This window comes from Dysidea avara, chromosome 4, assembly GCF_963678975.1.
Source record: "Dysidea avara chromosome 4, odDysAvar1.4, whole genome shotgun sequence".
In the NCBI taxonomy this organism is placed as follows: Eukaryota; Metazoa; Porifera; class Demospongiae; order Dictyoceratida; family Dysideidae; genus Dysidea; species Dysidea avara.
This window is the reverse complement of record NC_089275.1, coordinates 33568175-33586141: the sequence shown is the minus strand read 5'-3', so window position 1 is coordinate 33586141 and position 17967 is coordinate 33568175. Positions and strand designations below refer to the sequence as shown.

General features: G+C 37.5%; 1 protein-coding gene and 1 long non-coding RNA gene across 2 annotated transcripts in view; both read left to right on the top strand.

The window, feature by feature from the left end:
* LOC136254753 (uncharacterized) overlaps positions 1–16285 on the top strand; it is a 29867-nt gene extending 13582 nt beyond the window's left edge. The window contains exon 2 of the long non-coding RNA XR_010700726.1: positions 16154–16285. This is a non-coding gene — a long non-coding RNA (uncharacterized lncRNA). The remainder of the gene's footprint in view (positions 1–16153) is intronic.
* LOC136252730 (uncharacterized) lies at positions 1806–11861 on the top strand. Its single transcript, XM_066045297.1, has 12 exons — positions 1806–1828; positions 1884–2069; positions 2133–2241; positions 2322–2550; positions 5934–6442; positions 7271–7440; positions 9016–9469; positions 9523–9718; positions 9766–9903; positions 9959–10108; positions 11123–11272; positions 11325–11861. The coding sequence occupies exons 1-12, from the start codon at positions 1806–1808 to the stop codon at positions 11555–11557; spliced, it is 2547 nt and encodes an 848-aa protein (XP_065901369.1). The 3' UTR covers positions 11558–11861.
* Positions 16286–17967: the final 1682 nt, after the last annotated feature.

Here is a 17967-nt window from a genome sequence, read left to right as displayed (position 1 = left end):
ATGCAAGCTGCACTGCTTGAAGTATCTTAGTTTACTAGAGTGGTATATTCCTAGTATATGGAACAGTTAATTGTTTGGAATTTTAGTAGCTTTTCAGTAAACCTGCATTCACTGATGTTTACTGAGAGTTTAAAACTTAGTAAAACAATTATGTTCCATATACTTAAAGTTACTGACATTTTACTATCAGTATAACTGGGCACAACTACAGTAAAGCAGCTTAACAAATTAGTAAACTAAGAACCTTCAAGCAGTGCTGACCGGAAAGATAATGCCATTGAAGGATGAGCTTGATCAGCTGGATACTGGCAAGGAAACATTTCAGAAGGAACTATATCATGTAAAAAGAAATATAAATGTTATTAAAGATGAAATAAACAAATATAAACAAAAAATAAAAAGAATTAAAGACAACAACAGGATCTTAAATGTAAGTTATTTCAGTTGTACCTTATGGGTACAAGCAGTATAAGACTAGATCAGCTCACAAGCTTAATGTTTTTAATGATGAGTGTGATAATGGAAATGATTGGCATCACATGGCCATCACCTTTGATTTCACAACTTTTTCTTCACTCTGCACCACACCCTTTTTCACAGCTTGACTCAGTGTTTTGGTATAGATCCAAGATCTTGTTCACTATGTATCATACAGTACGATAGTAACTGTATGGTAAGGACCACAAAGGAGTAGCTAGGTGTGGCCCACAGATAAATATCACCCAAAAACAGCTTCAATTTTCCCTGACGATGATGAGGCAGTATTGGATGGGTAAAACTAAGCCCAAAACAGCTTTCAAATCGACCTGAAACACTTCCAACAAGTTGCTACGGAATTTTTAAAATAATCCATTTAACGGAATTTTCTACTGACTGACTGACTGCCTGATGCCTTCAGACAAGCGTAACTCAATAACGGCTAAGGCTATGGGCTTGATTTTTTCACTGTTCGACGTCGCTTCGGCCCGACTGGTGCCTTTTGGCATAACGCAGTATGTACAATATATTCTTCATGGACTTACCAGTGTCCTCCTTTGTGTCCCATTCATCTTTGCTGACAGCGAAAAGTGTCAATTTGGTGGTAGCACATGATAGCTTCCCTTCGTAACAGAAATCGTCTGTATTTTTCGTAGTGGCTATTTTGATTGCAGAGGTGCTTTTTGAACAGTTCTTGATTCGCACTGCTGTGTAACGGGTTGAACATAGCAGACAACGACTGAAACGTAATGGATACTTCACTTTTCAGACGATAATTAATATAACTGGGGCGCGCAGCACCGTTTCTTTCTTTTAGTATATGCGTGGATTGCAGAGGTGCTTTTCAGACAGTTCTTGATCCGAAATGGGTTGAACGTAGCAGACAACAAAGCGTTATGGATACTTCACCTTTTAGACGATAATTGATATTGCTGGGGCACGCAGCTCCATTTCAGATGTGGTATGCGTGGTTCACCCATCATAATGATTATTTACGAAAAACGGTGTTTCTAGAGCTCCGGCAGCCGGAGGTGGTTTGCCAATGCTACAGCTCCGTCACTCCATCACGTGATGTGATACTTCAACACGCGGTATTCAGTTCAGTTGAACTATAGACTGAGCCGCCTGTCGCCTGTACCTGTATCGTGGTATTATTATTATTATTATTATTTAATGGGCTTGTAGATGCCAAGGCAAGCTAACTTGCCAGGCTAGGCCGCAGGCCTTTGAAGGTGCCCATATCTAGATTGCTTCCAAAAATTATCCAAGCGCAGCTTGAAGGTTGCAACTGTTGGTGCTGAAATGATAAAGTCTGCTGTATAGTTTAAATGGACTCTGAGCGGGAGGGAGTGTTAGGGACTGTTGAAGAGGAGTGTGACAGCGTAAACTTTGTTCTTGGTGAGAAGTTTTCGTCTTACGAGCAGCTCAGTGAAGGAGAAGATTACTGCGTACCAACAAGGGAATAATGTCCAGTTAGCCTACACTGACTCGCGGACGCTGGATGCTGCTCGGAAAAGAGCACCGAAGAGAATACAGAAAGCAAATGGAAAGCCGTTCCACAGCAAAGGATCTGGCCAGAGACCTTGTCACAGGTATAGCAACTAAGTGGTCGAAACTTATTTAGCTGATGATGCTACGTATAATATTATGTGCAGCACGATTAAGCAGAATTGCAAAGCTTGTATAAAGCTTAACTTAAGTGAAGATGGCCAGTACCTGGAGATCACAGACGTCTGCAATACTCACAATCATGAAGTCAGCAAGGTACAGTATGCTAGAAATTAATTACATCATGCATTGAGCTATTTCTATTACGTGTGTACATTTAATTTTTTTTCTAACAGGCTATTTATGATCATTTACCCCGACAACGAAAGTTGACACCATCTGAACGGAATGAAGCTGCTGAATTGTTAACATTAAGGGTGAACAATAAGCTACTTCAGCAGCACCTATCACAATCAACTGGGAAGATTGTTACCCTAAAAGATATCAGCAATATAAAGCACTCAATACGGAAAATGGATGGAAATGATTTGGAAAAATTGTCTTCTTATCTGAAGGCAATAGAAGGTAAAACATTTTGTGTAACTGAGTAACGTACATCACCAAATATTTTATTTATTGTGCATTGCAAGTATTCCACATTTTCGCACAAACCTAATTTTACAGTATTAAATCGATACAATGGGTGAAATATTTGTGAACAATAAAAATTGTGTAAATTTATTGAACACTTGTTTTCATGATGAAGAAAGGTGCTAAGTGCAAAAACATATTTCCCAAAGTTTAAAAATCTTTGTTTACTATCATCAATGTTCCCAAAGATATGAAAGATATGAGCATTAGTATGCTCCATGTTCAATAAGCCATTCACTCTCACTTTTTTCAAATTTTACCCTTGTAGTGCTGAAAGGCATAAATTACTTATTAATTTTATGAGAAAGTAACAGTGAAAGTCATGTTGATTGTACTCATAAGTTGTGACTGTTGAACTAGGCACATGTAATTTATTTTCAAGTTCCATTTTGTCACTGTACAAATCAATCTTTCTGTTTTTACCAGTTTTCTTTGAACGTTCTTAGTTTACAGGCTGAAACTTTGGTTGACCATTCCTATGTAGATAAATATGTAATTAAAATGGAGTTAAAAATGCAGATCCTGTCTTATATAGCAGCAGTACTTCTTTGAGCACATAACATAGTTATCTCATATGCACTTGCATAATATATATTATGTACATGCATACTTGAATGCAGAAGTAATAGAGGGGTGTGTAAGCACCCTTCTATATCTCCTCTAACAGACTGGAAACTGACTTACTAATGGACTAGAAACTTGCCTTAAATATGTATATATGCACTACTTAACTGCATGTGTAGTTGTCTTAAAACAATATCAATTGCAGTTATACTAACCTCTGAACACAATCTTGAAGAGTGCTTGAACTGATATAGGATGCAGATTCAAGGCTGTCAGGCTTCCCAGGTACAGTCATGGATTTTTCTCCTTTCTGCAACTTTTCAAATACACTTAATATAACATCTTAAACAGACTGTAGGACCAGGTGTCCTACAAACCTTCAGTTGCACTTGTGCTGTAAAGCCTTGAAAGAAATAAATAACCCCTACACTTAAAACTAGTTTGAAATCCAGTGGTTAAAAGTAGTATACTCATCATGTTATGGCTGTAAACCTGTTGCAGTGACGTGTAATCCAAGAAACAAGCTTGGAAGATACCATCAATTATATGCTATAGTATGTATTTTTTGGATTTTTATTCAAATTAACTGCTGCAATTATTGCTTTTGCAAGTCCCACACACCTGCACATGCCTACACACACACACACACACACACACACACACACACACACACACACACACACACACACACACACACACACACACACACACACACACACACACACACACACACACACACACACACACTGAACGCCACAGGTGTGAGTGCTTTTTGCATGCCATATGTACAGTGCTGTATATAGCAGGGTTAAAAATCAAGAGTTATTTGGATTTTCCAGGTCAACTGAGCCATAATGTTTGTGTCAAGTATAGGTCACATTTACAAAAAATCGGATAACATGAATGACGTATCAATCAAGTTTTATCACTGCATTGATTTAGGTGGATGGCAATGTAAGTGTGCCACTGGTGGGGTTTCATGCAGAATGAATGATTAGTAAAAATGTGACCGAATCTTGGAAAACCGTCGATATACGCACAACAGCACTTTTGTAATAAAACGCATTTAAAAACTATGGGTAAAAAACGCAAGCTCCAGAAAAAAAATTATGCAAGTTTTTATCGTCTCATCATCTCGCTGGTGGGTGAATTAAGTCGCCAATGGATAAATCCTGGGAATCATCGTGTTCGCCTGTCCATAGGGAGTACAAAAATCTTTGTTTCATCTACATACACGAAAGGATTCCAAAGTTACAGACGTTTGTTTACGTTGCGGTGACGAAAGAATTTACTGACGATCGTTTTTCAGTGAATTTTCCTTCCTTCTCGAACAAGGAAGCATGCCTGGGGAAAAAAAACTATACCTTGGTGGATGCACAAATTCATGGCGAACACAATGAGCCAAGATTAAATTCCGTACGTCGTTGTGTCAATAAGTTATGATGGTTTATGTAAGCGCCTGTAGATTCTTTTCTCGATAGCTTCTGTACATATCAAATTATTTGCTCATCCGGCTGTCTAGTGCTGTATTTCCAACGCTGCTTAACTTAGGAAGCGGAAACTTGGCTAGTACATTCCCCTGTCCCTGTAGAAAACAAAGAACAAATAAAAATGCATTTAAATTGTGCGGATATCGACGGTTTTCTAAAATTAGGTCACAAATAATGACTGTATGCAAGCAGCCTATTGCTCCACCCCTTTTCACAGGGTAGTGCTGACAGATTAGTCATTATAGGTGCCTTGTATATAGGGGGAACATAACATTTGTAATCAATAACTCAAGAATGGGACTGTGTGATGAAACACGGAATTAGTTTCTAATAAGTTTTGGATTATATCTCGAACAGCAAGATTTACATGCTGCTCTCTGTAGGCCTTGGAGCCACACCCACTTATTGCGATTATATTGTTGAAGTAGTTCATCAATAAAAACTTATCTGGTTTGGAATAATGTACTATTTATGGCAACATTGAAATCAGGTCACTACTACCGATTCAGATGACCTGGAAGTAACCCAAGGTGTTCATGTTCACTATTTATATCTAAAACTTCTAGCTATATTTTGGGCACCCCACTAGTATAAGTATTAAAATTTCTAGCTATATAGCGTGAGCTATAATAATGATCAGTCAGTAAAATAATTGGTGTTGGTTTGGCTAAATAAGTAGGTTCATCACCTATGGGCAATATCACACATTTCCAATAAGTGGGCATGCCCCACAAAAAAAGCTGGCAAAGACTTATACAATCACTGTGTTTCCCATTGAGTTGTATGATATATAATGGATTAGTGGGGCATGGCTCCACGTATGCCTACAGACATGCAGTAATAGAAAAATATTATCTATGTTACATAGTGAATGTGACTCAATAAAGAGCTCAGACCATGATACACCATGATGCATCAATTCCCATGTCACCAAACTAAATGATTAATGTCACATGCAATCCAATTTGGGTCAGACGTGGATATTCTGTAAACCAGCTCAGAATGTGACCAGGGTGACTCGACCCTGATTCAACGCTGATTTGTACAAGTGTATAATGTTTTGTTCAATATTAATTTTGATATTAGATATAACTGCTGCTATGTATCATAAAATGTAGCTCTTGATCCATACCTTGGTTTTAGGGTTAGTTCCAAAATTACTATAGGGGTCAGTGGGTCATCAAGATCAGTTTCAACCCTAATATGTAGAACTTATGTACCCGTGTACATACTTGAAGTGCTCTTTAGAGCTATTTCTTCCAGGATCAACAGTTGAATTTCTGTGTGATGAAGACAAGAATCTTGTTGGTATTGTTTTTCAAGACGGCATTATGAAATCAACCTTTTCTGCTTTCCCAGAAGTTTTACTGGTGGATGCAACATATAAATTAACAGAATTGAGGATGCCCGTGTACTTGATGATGGTGGTTGACGGAAATGGTCAAAGTGAAATTGTGTGTGCCTTTGTTACAGTTTTGGAAACTGAGGAGTCAATGGGAAAAATGATACAAGTTTTCAAGTCTCACAATCCAGCTTGGGCCTCCTCAAGAGTTTTAATCTCAGACAAAGATTGCAGTGAGAGAGCTGTTTTTGCAAAAGAGTTTCCTGGTATTTGTTTACAGCTTTGTTTATTTCATGTGTTACGAAGTTTTAGACGAGAGATTACTTGTGACAAAATGGGAATCAGAGCTGGAGAAAGAGATCATGCTTTGGAAATTTTGTTAAAACTTGCATATTCTAGGTCTGAGTCAGACTGCAATCACCACTATGAAGTAAGCAAGAATGTGTGATGCATAAGTTGTTACCACTCCATCAGTGTAAATAGCTGATGTGCTTATTTTAGTCATGCATCTGTATTAAAACCATACTCACTGTACACATGGCTCAATCATGTATATGTGACCTGCTGAGTGAAAACTCGACTTGCTTGCTTTTACAACTACTTTGTTGTTTAGAGAGAATAAACAATGGGGTGTTAAAGTTGCAGTCTTTTCTGGTCAGTACTATGTACTTTTGGAGTTACAGCACTAGAAAGCAAAATTTGCAACATTGCCGTGAATTGAGGTATTCATCAAGGTACGATAAACTTATATTTTACAACATAACTTACGTTTTCTTTGTGGTACAAAAATGAAGCAAGGATATTCTCCATGAAAAGGCAAATCTAGTGATGTATTACGCATTTCAGTTTATGACATTTTTCACTGATTTGTGAATGCTTTATTAAATATCATCTGGCTACTTATACTGAGTGAGCTACACAATAGCTTATTAAGAGGCGTGGTTACCATTTCTTGATTTCTACGGCAATTAAGAGAAGACAATAGGTATCTGCTTAATAGTTGGCTTAAAAGGGTTCCAGCTAGATAAAAAGAGCTAGTTAACTACACCTCACCTATAAGCGAGTTTTAAAAAGGGTTAGGCTAACTTATTTCAAAATGGGCCTATCTAAATTTGTAGTATTAAATCTGGGTGGCGCATTTCAAAATGGGTTGACCAATTTTAAATCAGTCAAATTTCGAAGAGGTTCATAACATTATTGTATCATGTGTATTATGCATGTAGGTATGTTATGTGACTTCATGGTGTTGTTATTATAGGATTTACGGCTTGCTGGTCTCACCACAGTTTTTACTTACTACAATGATAATTGGCATCCCATTCAAGAGGAATGGGTAGAATGTTTTAAGAACACAGCCTTCACCCTGGGCAAGAGGACAAACAACAGATTAGAGAGTATCAACGCTAAAGTGAAGAGTGTTTGTGCAAGGTATCTGCATGCTTGAATGCATACCTAGACAAGTATAAGGGAAAATTAAGAATTGTAAATTCAATTAGGGATCATAGAAAAAAGTAGGAGGTCACCTACACTTGCAGATAAACTAGTGGACATTTAATCCATAATTCAGTCATGGATACAAGGATAAATGTTCACTAACATATTTGCAGGTGTAGGCAACCTCCCTTGTTCCCTACTTTTTTACTACTGTATGATCCCTAGTCAAACTTTAAAACTCTTATATATGTACTTGTTTGTTTACATTTTCGCCAGAGGTAATGTTTATGACTGAAAATGTGCCCCAACTATAAATTATTGTCTTGAAACCATTACACTTTTCTTTCAGCTATTTTCAGCTCATTTCACAGTGCTACAAACAAAAAACAGTAGAAGTGCCTCTGCAATCAATCCAGTAACCATGGAAAATACGGATGATTCCTGTTTACAATTGTATGGAAGCCATTGCGCTACCGCAATCAACACCTTGTTATCACAAATTGATACCTTCGGCTGTTAACAAAAAGAAATGGGACACAAAGGAGGACAAAGGTAAGTCCATGATGTGTACATTGTACATACTGTGGTGCATCTGTCAAGCTAAAGCAACATTGAATAAAATAGCTAGCTATTATCGAGTTGCACTTGTCTGAAGGCATCAGGCAGGCAGACAGGCAGTAGAAAATTGCATTAAACAAAAAATTTTAAAAATCTATTGAAAACATTCTGAAGGCACTTTTGGGCTTGGTTATACCTAACCAAAACTGCCAAGGCGACAGGATGGTATTGTGAAGATGATTTTTGGATGATATTTTTGGCCAACTCTCCATGTTCCCTAATATACAGCACAGTATACCGCATAATGTATGATACACAATTCATATTCAAGGGCTAAACATTAAAACATATCTATTGTGATTATACGTGTGGATCATTTACTGTAAGAGTAACTACCATGGCTCACCATGTTATAGGGACTTTTCTAGACAGTTTCACTCTGTTGTAATTATTATCCAAGTTAGGGAAAGAATGATAACTAAGAAATATTATATAAGTGTACTTGCTTATTACCATGTACTGTATACTGTACTAGTGCAAATCGTTGCACGGTAGTATGATTGCAATGATTTCAACATTTCTCATCAATGTATGTACTATGATCACTTATACCTATTCTTATATTGCTTAATTACTCAGTTTGCATGCCTCAACCAGCACATCCTTAATATGTGACTGGATTTGTGAAAAGGTACCTTTTCCACACACAAAATTTGACCCATTTTTTGCACCTTTAAAGCTTCATAACATTTTGATCATGGCATGTGAGTACTTGAAATTTTCAATGCATGTAGCTACAGTATCTGGGTACATTTTGACACTAAGAGCTAGTTAATCAGCGTAAGGAGTCAAGTGCTACATCATTTTGTTTGCTGGTATGTCAAATGTGTGGAAAAGGTACCTCCGGTCACATATATACCTCTTGTGTTCTTGCTCATGGATAGATGAATACAAAATTATATATGTATATTTTATGTAATATCCTAATTTAAATTATAAATCATTGTACAGGTACAGCACACTCATGCATTTTTTTGAACACTTTTGTGCCCTGCTGTCAACTTTACGGAATGAGAGGGATCACTGCACATTGATGGCTATGGTGAAGAAAAGGATTGATATGAAAGATCCTGTAGAAATTGAATACTCCTCAGTTCTCACACCTTATGCATTAAATTATGTATCCAAGCAGCTTTCATTGCGGAGGAAGGTCATCATATTCTCAGAACATGATCGAGAATGCCATATTACATCATCGGAAGGGATTTTGAAGGTGACAGTCAACGGATGCCACTGTGCATTTTGGAACACCACCAACCTCCCTTGTCGTCATATTTTTGCTGTGCAAGAAAGAAAGAAACACCCTTTATTTACTCCCTTACTTCTTGCGGAATGTTGGACAAAGGATTATATGAGAGATGCTTACTATAAAAAATCAGAATTAACAGTTGAGGCTTCAAGCAGTGTGAGTAGTATATGATTATACAGCTATAAAATTCACTATAATTGTATGTACAGATTTCAAGTATTGGGCATGGACCACAACGGTCATGTTTAACACAGCACCAGAAATACCATAAAAGCCATATTGTTGCTGTGGAGTTAGCTTCTCTTTCTTCCGAGGTTGGCATGACTGAATTCACAAGAAGGTACACTTTGCTACAGACCTTGAGAGATGTATGGGCATCTGGAAGGGATGCAATTCTTTGTGCAGGTATGTAATCACCCGTATTTGTTAATATTTTTATGATATTTATGCAGCTCAAGATCAGCACTGCAGTGACCAAAGAGGAACTGTTGCTGTTACTGCAAGTCAATCCCTTGTTGGTTGTGTCAGTGAAGGTCACAGTGCTAATCAGAATGCTAGGAATGAAGGCAGTCAAGCTGTTGAGAATGCTGGTGAGTGTGGACTGACAAACATTTTCAGCACTTATGCAATGAACTCTTTTGATAGGTACATGTACGACACAATCTGATGCTGTTTGTAGTAATAGTAGTGGATCAAGTACCAGCCATGGTGATAATGAAAGTGATGGTACAAGAAATAGTGAAGTAAACACTACAGAAAATCACCTACTTGAAAAGAATGATCATCATGATCAAGGTACTTTGTAGTTTAATGACTACTTACTCAAATTTTGCATAGGATATCAGCTGCCTGTACCATTGGTAGACACAGTGAAAACTAGAAGCATTGGTGTAAATGATGTGTGTGCGTGCGTGCGTGCGTGCGTGCGTGCGTGCGTGCGTGCGTGCGTGCGTGCGTGCGTGCGTGCGTGCGTGCGTGAGCCAAGTGGCTAGAACACCTGCCTGATAGTCAAAACATTCTAGGTTCAGTACCTGGTTATGCAGTTACTGTTGTTTCCTTGAGCAAGAAATTTTCTTCACATTACTTAGCTGCTCATTGGGACCTGATGACTTTGCATTACTCAGGTGCTAAAAGTCAAATCCTATTGGGGCAAGACTAATAAAATACAAGGGGTTGTATCATGTCTCACACTTGAAGGTATTGTTAGCCAACCTTCACCCGACATGAATAGTTGGCATTTGCTTCCTGAGTTAACACCTGGTAGCCATTTCATGTTACAACTCCCAGTGTCCACTAGGTAATTTTGATGTACATAGTGTGGTAGTTGAAGGGTTTGATGGTAGCCATTTGATGTTACAACTCCCAGTGTCCACTAGGTAATTTTGATGTATATAGTATGGTAATTGAAGGGTTTGATTCTTGCATTTGCTTTGTGCAAGTGTACATATACCGTAAATCAGGAAAATTTCAATGCAGAAAATTTTCGTCTATTAAAATTTCTATGCTACATATTTTTGTCACTTTTGACGGAATAGCTAGCTATACGTTAATATTTGTATACACGAATTATCCATATAATAGTTAACAATAATTCGTTGTTTTAATTTTCATCGATACAGCCAGCGATGAAAATCTTTTGACGACAAACTTTTCCTGTTTTACGGTAATACAGTATGTGTTGTGTGTGTGCATGTTTGTGTATAGTATGTGTATTGTGTGTGTGTGTGTAATCAGTAAATTACCAGGGATGGTATTGGAACTGTGGTACAAACTTGCAAAACATTTATCACAATCTGATTGCATCCACAGAGTTACAAAGTATTAGGTTACCTAGTAAAATGCGAAAGAGAGGAAGACCTAAAGGATCTGACAAGACTGTTATTGGTCTCCCTAGAAAGAAGTCCAGAGGAAGCAGGCCTGTGTCATTCCTATACAAAGGTGCTAAGCAAAAAGAACTTGGTATGTATGTTAAATAACCTGTGTGGATCTTGGAAGATGTTTTCATTTTTAGTGATTTTAACCTGGTTTGTTGATCTACAAATTGCAAAGGACGCCATAGATGGGAGCCGAATTATAGAAGAGTATGATGTAGAAATGAGACCTGAGATGGTTTCATCATCATGCACTGATGAAAATGTCTGCTTAGATATGTGCAGGAAGTATTGCACCCGGGAAGCATGGGCAGCTATTAACAGTGTAGTATCTATAATTCAAGCCAATCCCACATGGTATTGTGGAAGATGAACAAGGGAGATAATTGACGATGAACAGAATTCAATTGTTTGTGAAAGCTGCTTAGTATGGTACCACTTTAATTGTGTTGGTCTCTAAAGATCACCAAAGAGGAGAGTATGGATATGCCGCTCATGCTTTGAAGAATCTGCTGACCAATAGGTAGCCCAAGATTATTTCACGAAGTAGTCAAACATTAATTAATTTAAGAAATTTCTTCTTTGCTGTACTGTTATAGTTCAAATGATCAATTCTGTACTATAAAAGGTGCAGCCAGTAAATGACAACTAAAAATAATAATCACTTTCCTGGTATATAGACAATATACAGAATGACATGGTGTGTGCATACAGTAGATATGTGTGTATACAATGGAATTTGTGGACACTTTACAGATTGGGATGTAAAACTTTGGAGTCGGATCTGTTGACTCCATTTTTCTTGATGTGGAGAATTTGTTAAAAAGTTGGTTTCACTATTTCAAATATTGATCTTTTGACTACAGGAGAACTTGAGCAGTACTTGAAATTGTTCCATGTTGGAGAGCTGCAACTTGATGTTATAATATGTAGATGTAATACCTTCCCAAAATCTCAGATACACCCCTTAAATTGTGAGTGACAATTACACTGTATGTAGATCAGTTCGATCTTGAGACAGTCTAGCTAATATGTAAATATTTCCCAGGTTAAAACTGCATGCACCGAACACATTAACTTTCACACTTGTAGTGCTGAACTGACTATTAAGTTTGATATCCAAGAGCCCAAGTGTCTTAAATTATGCCTGTTTTTAAAGTAATTCATTAACTTTCACTTGTCCTTAAATTCAATTTCAAGCTTTAAAAGTCTCTAAGGCAGGTTGACCTTTAAAATAGCATGCTCAACCAGCAAAAGTACCCTCAAATTTAATCTTGAAAAGCTTAAAATTCTCCTTGTTTTGAGAATGGTCTTATAGCAGCAACACTGATACATCAAACTCTATAGTAGTATACTATAATCTGGCTTCACCCAATGATCACGACTCAGCTTAGCTTCAGGGGCGGATCCAGAGTTTGGAAAGAGGGGGGGCACCTTGCTGAAAAACAGTTGAAGACCAAAACAAAAAAAAAGGTCGCAACAATAATAGTAGTTATCCTTTACCAAATATATCACGTCTGTTATGTACAATAAAATCCTATTTATAGCTTCATAGGAAAGCTACACTGCCTCATGAACATTGTGACTGCTTTATTAGAGTAATCGACTGCTCTATTAGAGTATCTCGATCTTGTATGCAATTTCTTGAAGGGGGGGGGGGCATTTGCCCCAAATGCCCCATCCTGGATCCGCCATTGAGCTTGATAATTAGTCTGGCAGCTATTTAACCATGCAAGCTCCCTCTACATTCAGAGGAACATGTCATATCCAACAATTAAGCGACTTTTAATAAAAAAAATTTTATTGACAAGATACACGCGTCTACACTGGAAGCAGGTTTTCAAGGCTCTGTTATGGAGCGCCAGGTAACTTTTTAACCTTTTCCAGGTTCTAGTAGGAATGGCCAGCATGACATCTACTTTCACGTAAAATGTAACAGCTTAATACGGCCTTCTTCATGGTACAAAGTAGGGGGTTTAACATTACACATAGAACCATTGGCAATGAAAATATTGGCTCACCCCAACAATCCAGGCGCGAACTTTTTAACGAATCCAGGTTATACCAGGCTAGATCTATCCTTTCTTGAATACTTCAGCTAGCTATACCATTCGTGATGAACGTTTTACACGGTACAAATAATTTTATAAAAATCACCATTTCAATCCAATAGTCGCATACCCCGGCTGAGCACTGATTATTAGTGACGCGCGCGCATTGCGTGGGCGAGTTGCAATGGAGAAGCATTCCGTTCTTGAATGTTTAATTCATCAACTTTTCAATGGTCAATAGTCCTTGTACATCATGCTAATAACTGTTTTGATCACGTGATACATCTTTGTATTTTGTACATGTAATCAAATAAATATTTTTAAAAAAATGGTCATTATAAAAATTTCAAGTTAGTTGTTTGCATGCAGTTCTCCAACATATAAATCTGTGGAAAAACAGTCACATTTAAATTGGTGAATTTAAAAAATCTTTATCATGCACACACTACACACACACACATACTACACACACACACACACTACACACACACACACACACACACTACACACACACACTACACACACACTACACACACACACTACACACACACACACACACACTACACACACACTACACACAAACACACACTACACACACACTTCAATACATATTCACATAAAAATAAAACACTACAAGGTATGGTAATGGTTGTTTACATTGGTTAATTTTGTGGTGCGCCACATATAGCAACAAGGGAAATGTGTATCTGTGATCAAGAATTTAATTTAGATTGAAATATCATAATTAGATGGTCACACTATCTTTGTCAACTAGAGATGAACTGGCTTTTGGTAAAAAGCGAGGGGTAGCCAATGCCTTGGGACTCTTGTATGCTATGTGAGAAATCCAATCAGAAATACACAAATGTATTAGAAACCAAATCCTAAATCCAAAATCATGTAAAAATAATGGAGAAAGTAGACAATGATCGATCATGAATAACTAGAACAAGATGTAGATCAACAACTGTACAGGTAGTTACTAGTTAGAAATCTCACTAAATGCTTTTAAAAATACATAAAGATTGGGAGTCTTGTACACACCATTTGGGTGCTTTGCGTGGGCATTGGCAATCCCTCTGGTACACCATTTCTGTGTTTTGCGTGGGAGTTGGCTACCCCTCGGGAAAAATAAAATAATGAAAGACTATACAGAAACTGATCTGTACAGAAGATGAGCTGTACAGAAGATGAGCCCTGCACAGCTACGTGGGCTTCTTTTTACAAAGCATACACTCACCTTATTTGCACATTGCCCAATCGTCATCATGGACGCTTCCACCTCCCACCGTGCACTAAAGTAATAGAAACAAACATCATTAAATAATATAAGCATTAATATTATTATAGCATAACACAGCAGCACAATATTACAGCATGATAAACAAACCAAAGTATTTATACAGAAAACTATGTCATAGACATTTAATCGTCTTTGAGCAAGGCCATTTTAACGAAGGCGCAAATTGGGCGTGGGCGGACAATTCATTACATTCTTTTCGCCGTTAATACCTATCACTGGCAAACTAATGCATATACAATATCAAAGAACGTATATATTTAAACAGTTGTATGATACTTATAGACTGTTTTTTCACTGTCAACCACTTCTTGTGCGTGGGCGGCCTACCACCCCTCCCCTCCGCACCCTCCCACCCGTATATGATATATGTGCTATACAGGTGAGCATATAAAAGTTGCTAAAATTAACAGGTTTTTTTAGAATCAGTTTTATTTTAAAATTCTAATTGAACAAACAGTACATTTTCATACTGCAGCTGAATGACATTAAAATACATTGAATTGTCTGATATGTTGCTGTAGACCTTCAGTGCTGGTCACTGTAAAGTGTTAATAATAAATAAAATAATAAAAGATTTGTTAACCAGACTTTTCAACTTGCACTGCATGAGTAGTTACTAATGATGACGATCAGTAGCTAATTTGAAGTGGATCACCACACTTCATTGTTCATGAGGAGTACCTATAACACTTAAAACACGGACTTAAAAATCCAGTGGACACTTTCCGGCTCCCCTGTAGAAAACCAGTCACTTTTCAGTCCTCCGCTAGCTTTTTATTCCGGTACTTTCTTCCACTTCAATGGATCAAGCTGGCCTCAAGTACGAAGTATTGGTGGTCTTCAACTGAAAGTACGCAGCACTATTGGTGCTAAGGCTACTGATACGGGCCCCCGCTTAATATCTATGGCACGTGATGAACTGACGGAGCTGTAGCATTGGCAAACCACCTCCGGCTGCCGGAGCTCTAGACACATCGTACAAAAAAATGTTAACAAACAAGTACACAGAAAAATTTGGAATTTTCAACTAGAGTAGGAACCATAGCACTTCAATAAAAAGTACTGAAACAAGTTGGAATAGTCCATGATATTAAATCACAGTAAAACAATAAGAAATGTTATATCCCTACTGTGTTCAAGATACCATAATGGAACATTACCAGAAATTTAGTACATTTTTTGGTCGTGTGCATTAGTGTAGACAACCTGTGTAAAATATTCATATAATACAATCACTTTTGAATGCGATGTTTTTAAAGCTATGCATGTGTTGGAATAAATGTCTAATGATTGAAACCAACACATTCCAAAGGGTTTGAAGCCATTTAGTCCCTAACCACGATATTATCTTGCACTATAACCTCAAAATTTGCTTCCACTTAGTACACTTCAAAGCCATACTGTGTATGTAGTGTGTGTCTGTGTCTGCATGGTTTAATCATGGCACATTTATACCTCATAAATTAGAGTGTTAACCACATCAAAGGGATACTCGAAATAACTGTTTGTGTGCTTTAACTTTCTCAGTTAAGGAACATTGTGTGATATATAAACTGTTGGTTTCTTTTTTTTTTTCAATTTCTGTTGTAATTTACAAGTACATGTTCCTTTATAGCCTGCAGCTCGTCTATACAAAACCATTCATCCGGAAGCCACAAGTCACCGACTAAACTGATGATTGTTTCTAATGTGCATGCATGTGTGCATGTTATTGCATTTTTAAATTAATTGAGTTGATTGACTATAATGTAGTCTGTATCACAACGCGTACGCCATAAGTGTCTTGTCCTGGAGGAAGCTGGTCTATCACATCATACTTCAGTCGTTTTGCTTTGTTATTATCGCTAGCATAACTAGTCGAGCAATTTTTGGTCCAAATTTACACCAGATTTAACCTTAGATGGGTAAATTCTCAAAAAATCTTCTGTGGGGGCATGCCCCCAGACCCCCCTAGACGAGAGCATGCTAAAGCATGCTCTAGGTTTTGTACTGTGTACGTGCATATATGCTCAAAACTCCTTACTTTAAAACAGCACCCATCATAGTCTGCTGATTTTATTACAAGCATTTTCTAGTTCGATGTACGTGATTTTAATATACCCTGAAAAGTAGACTATCTCATTTGGCGCCAGTTTCAGCTAGCTACTACTTTCGTAGTTTACTTGCTGGAGAAAACAGAACACCTATAATTAGTTGGATTGAGCTTTCTAAGTAAGGTCAGTGCTGGATTTGCCTATTAATGACGAATGACGTAGGCAATACGTCATAGACTGAAGCAGTTTCTAATTTGTTGGAGCACCGCTGGACATTTATGGACGGCCTGGAACCATAAGTAGATGGCTGTATTTAGCGAAGGTTTTAGCCTACGCGTTAATAATAAGGTGAAAATGATTGGTTATATACAGACTCAACCGACTTCGTAGGGTGAGTGAGTTTATTGTATGTTAAACCCATACATTTGGGCCTACCGAACCATAGTCTGTATTGCCACATGTAGACGGACTTCAATCCTACCAAATGGGTCATTTAACCTCTATTATACAAAATTTCATTACCTTCACTGCAGAGCGGAAATTGTACACCGCTATTTGAGATGTATTGACAATCCAATACTGTATGTCAATTTAATTTTTAATCAGTAGGCCCATGACCTCAAATTTCTAGTATTGAATGCACAGTAGGGATATAACACTTCTTATTGTTTCACTGTGATTTAATATCGTGCCTACTCCAATTTGTTTCAGTACTTTTTATCAATGTGCTATGCTCCCTACTCTAGTAGAAAATTCCAAATTTTTCTGTGTAGCTACTTGTAAGAGACAAGCTCTCCACATATGTACATTCAACTTACAGTGTACATAATACTGTAGATTAGGGCTGGGCGGTTTCTCGGTATTATAGTAATACCGCGGTATTGCAATGAAACGATATCTGTATCGCGTAGATTTCGGTGAAACGATAATATCACGATATCGATATTATTACGATTTTTAGTGTTTGTGACAGCTTATTAAGCCCTTAAGGTTGTTATAATGCACACGTGATACTACTGCAAACAAGGACCTAGTACTAGCTAGTCAATTTTTTTTACAAAGATCGAGATACTCTAATAGAACAGTCAGCTAGGATCGAGATACCCTAATAAAGCAGTCAGCTACTCTAATATAGCAGTCATCTTTAATAACCGCGATAAATAGTAATATCGTGATATATTTCTGCACGATATATCATGAAGCAAAACTCCAATACCGCCCAGCCCTACTGTAGATTAATTGGTTTTCACTACGTATAAGAGCGTGCTCCATAAATATGGAACCATGGAATGTGAAATGTGTTTTTCAGGTTCTTGCTAGCATTTCTTTTGTTTTTCACTGATTATTCCTGAAATTATTCCCTGATATGCTGTATTTTCTGGGAAGATTCTTGAAA

Coding starts and splice junctions, on each gene's coding strand:
- LOC136252730 (XM_066045297.1), top strand. CDS start 1,806: ATGGACTCTGAGCGGGAGGGAGT. Junction 1,829..1,883: donor GACTCTGAGCGGGAGGGAGT/GTTAGGGACTGT, acceptor CTTGGTGAGAAG/TTTTCGTCTTACGAGCAGCT. Junction 11,273..11,324: donor TGCTAAGCAAAAAGAACTTG/GTATGTATGTTA, acceptor TTTCATTTTTAG/TGATTTTAACCTGGTTTGTT.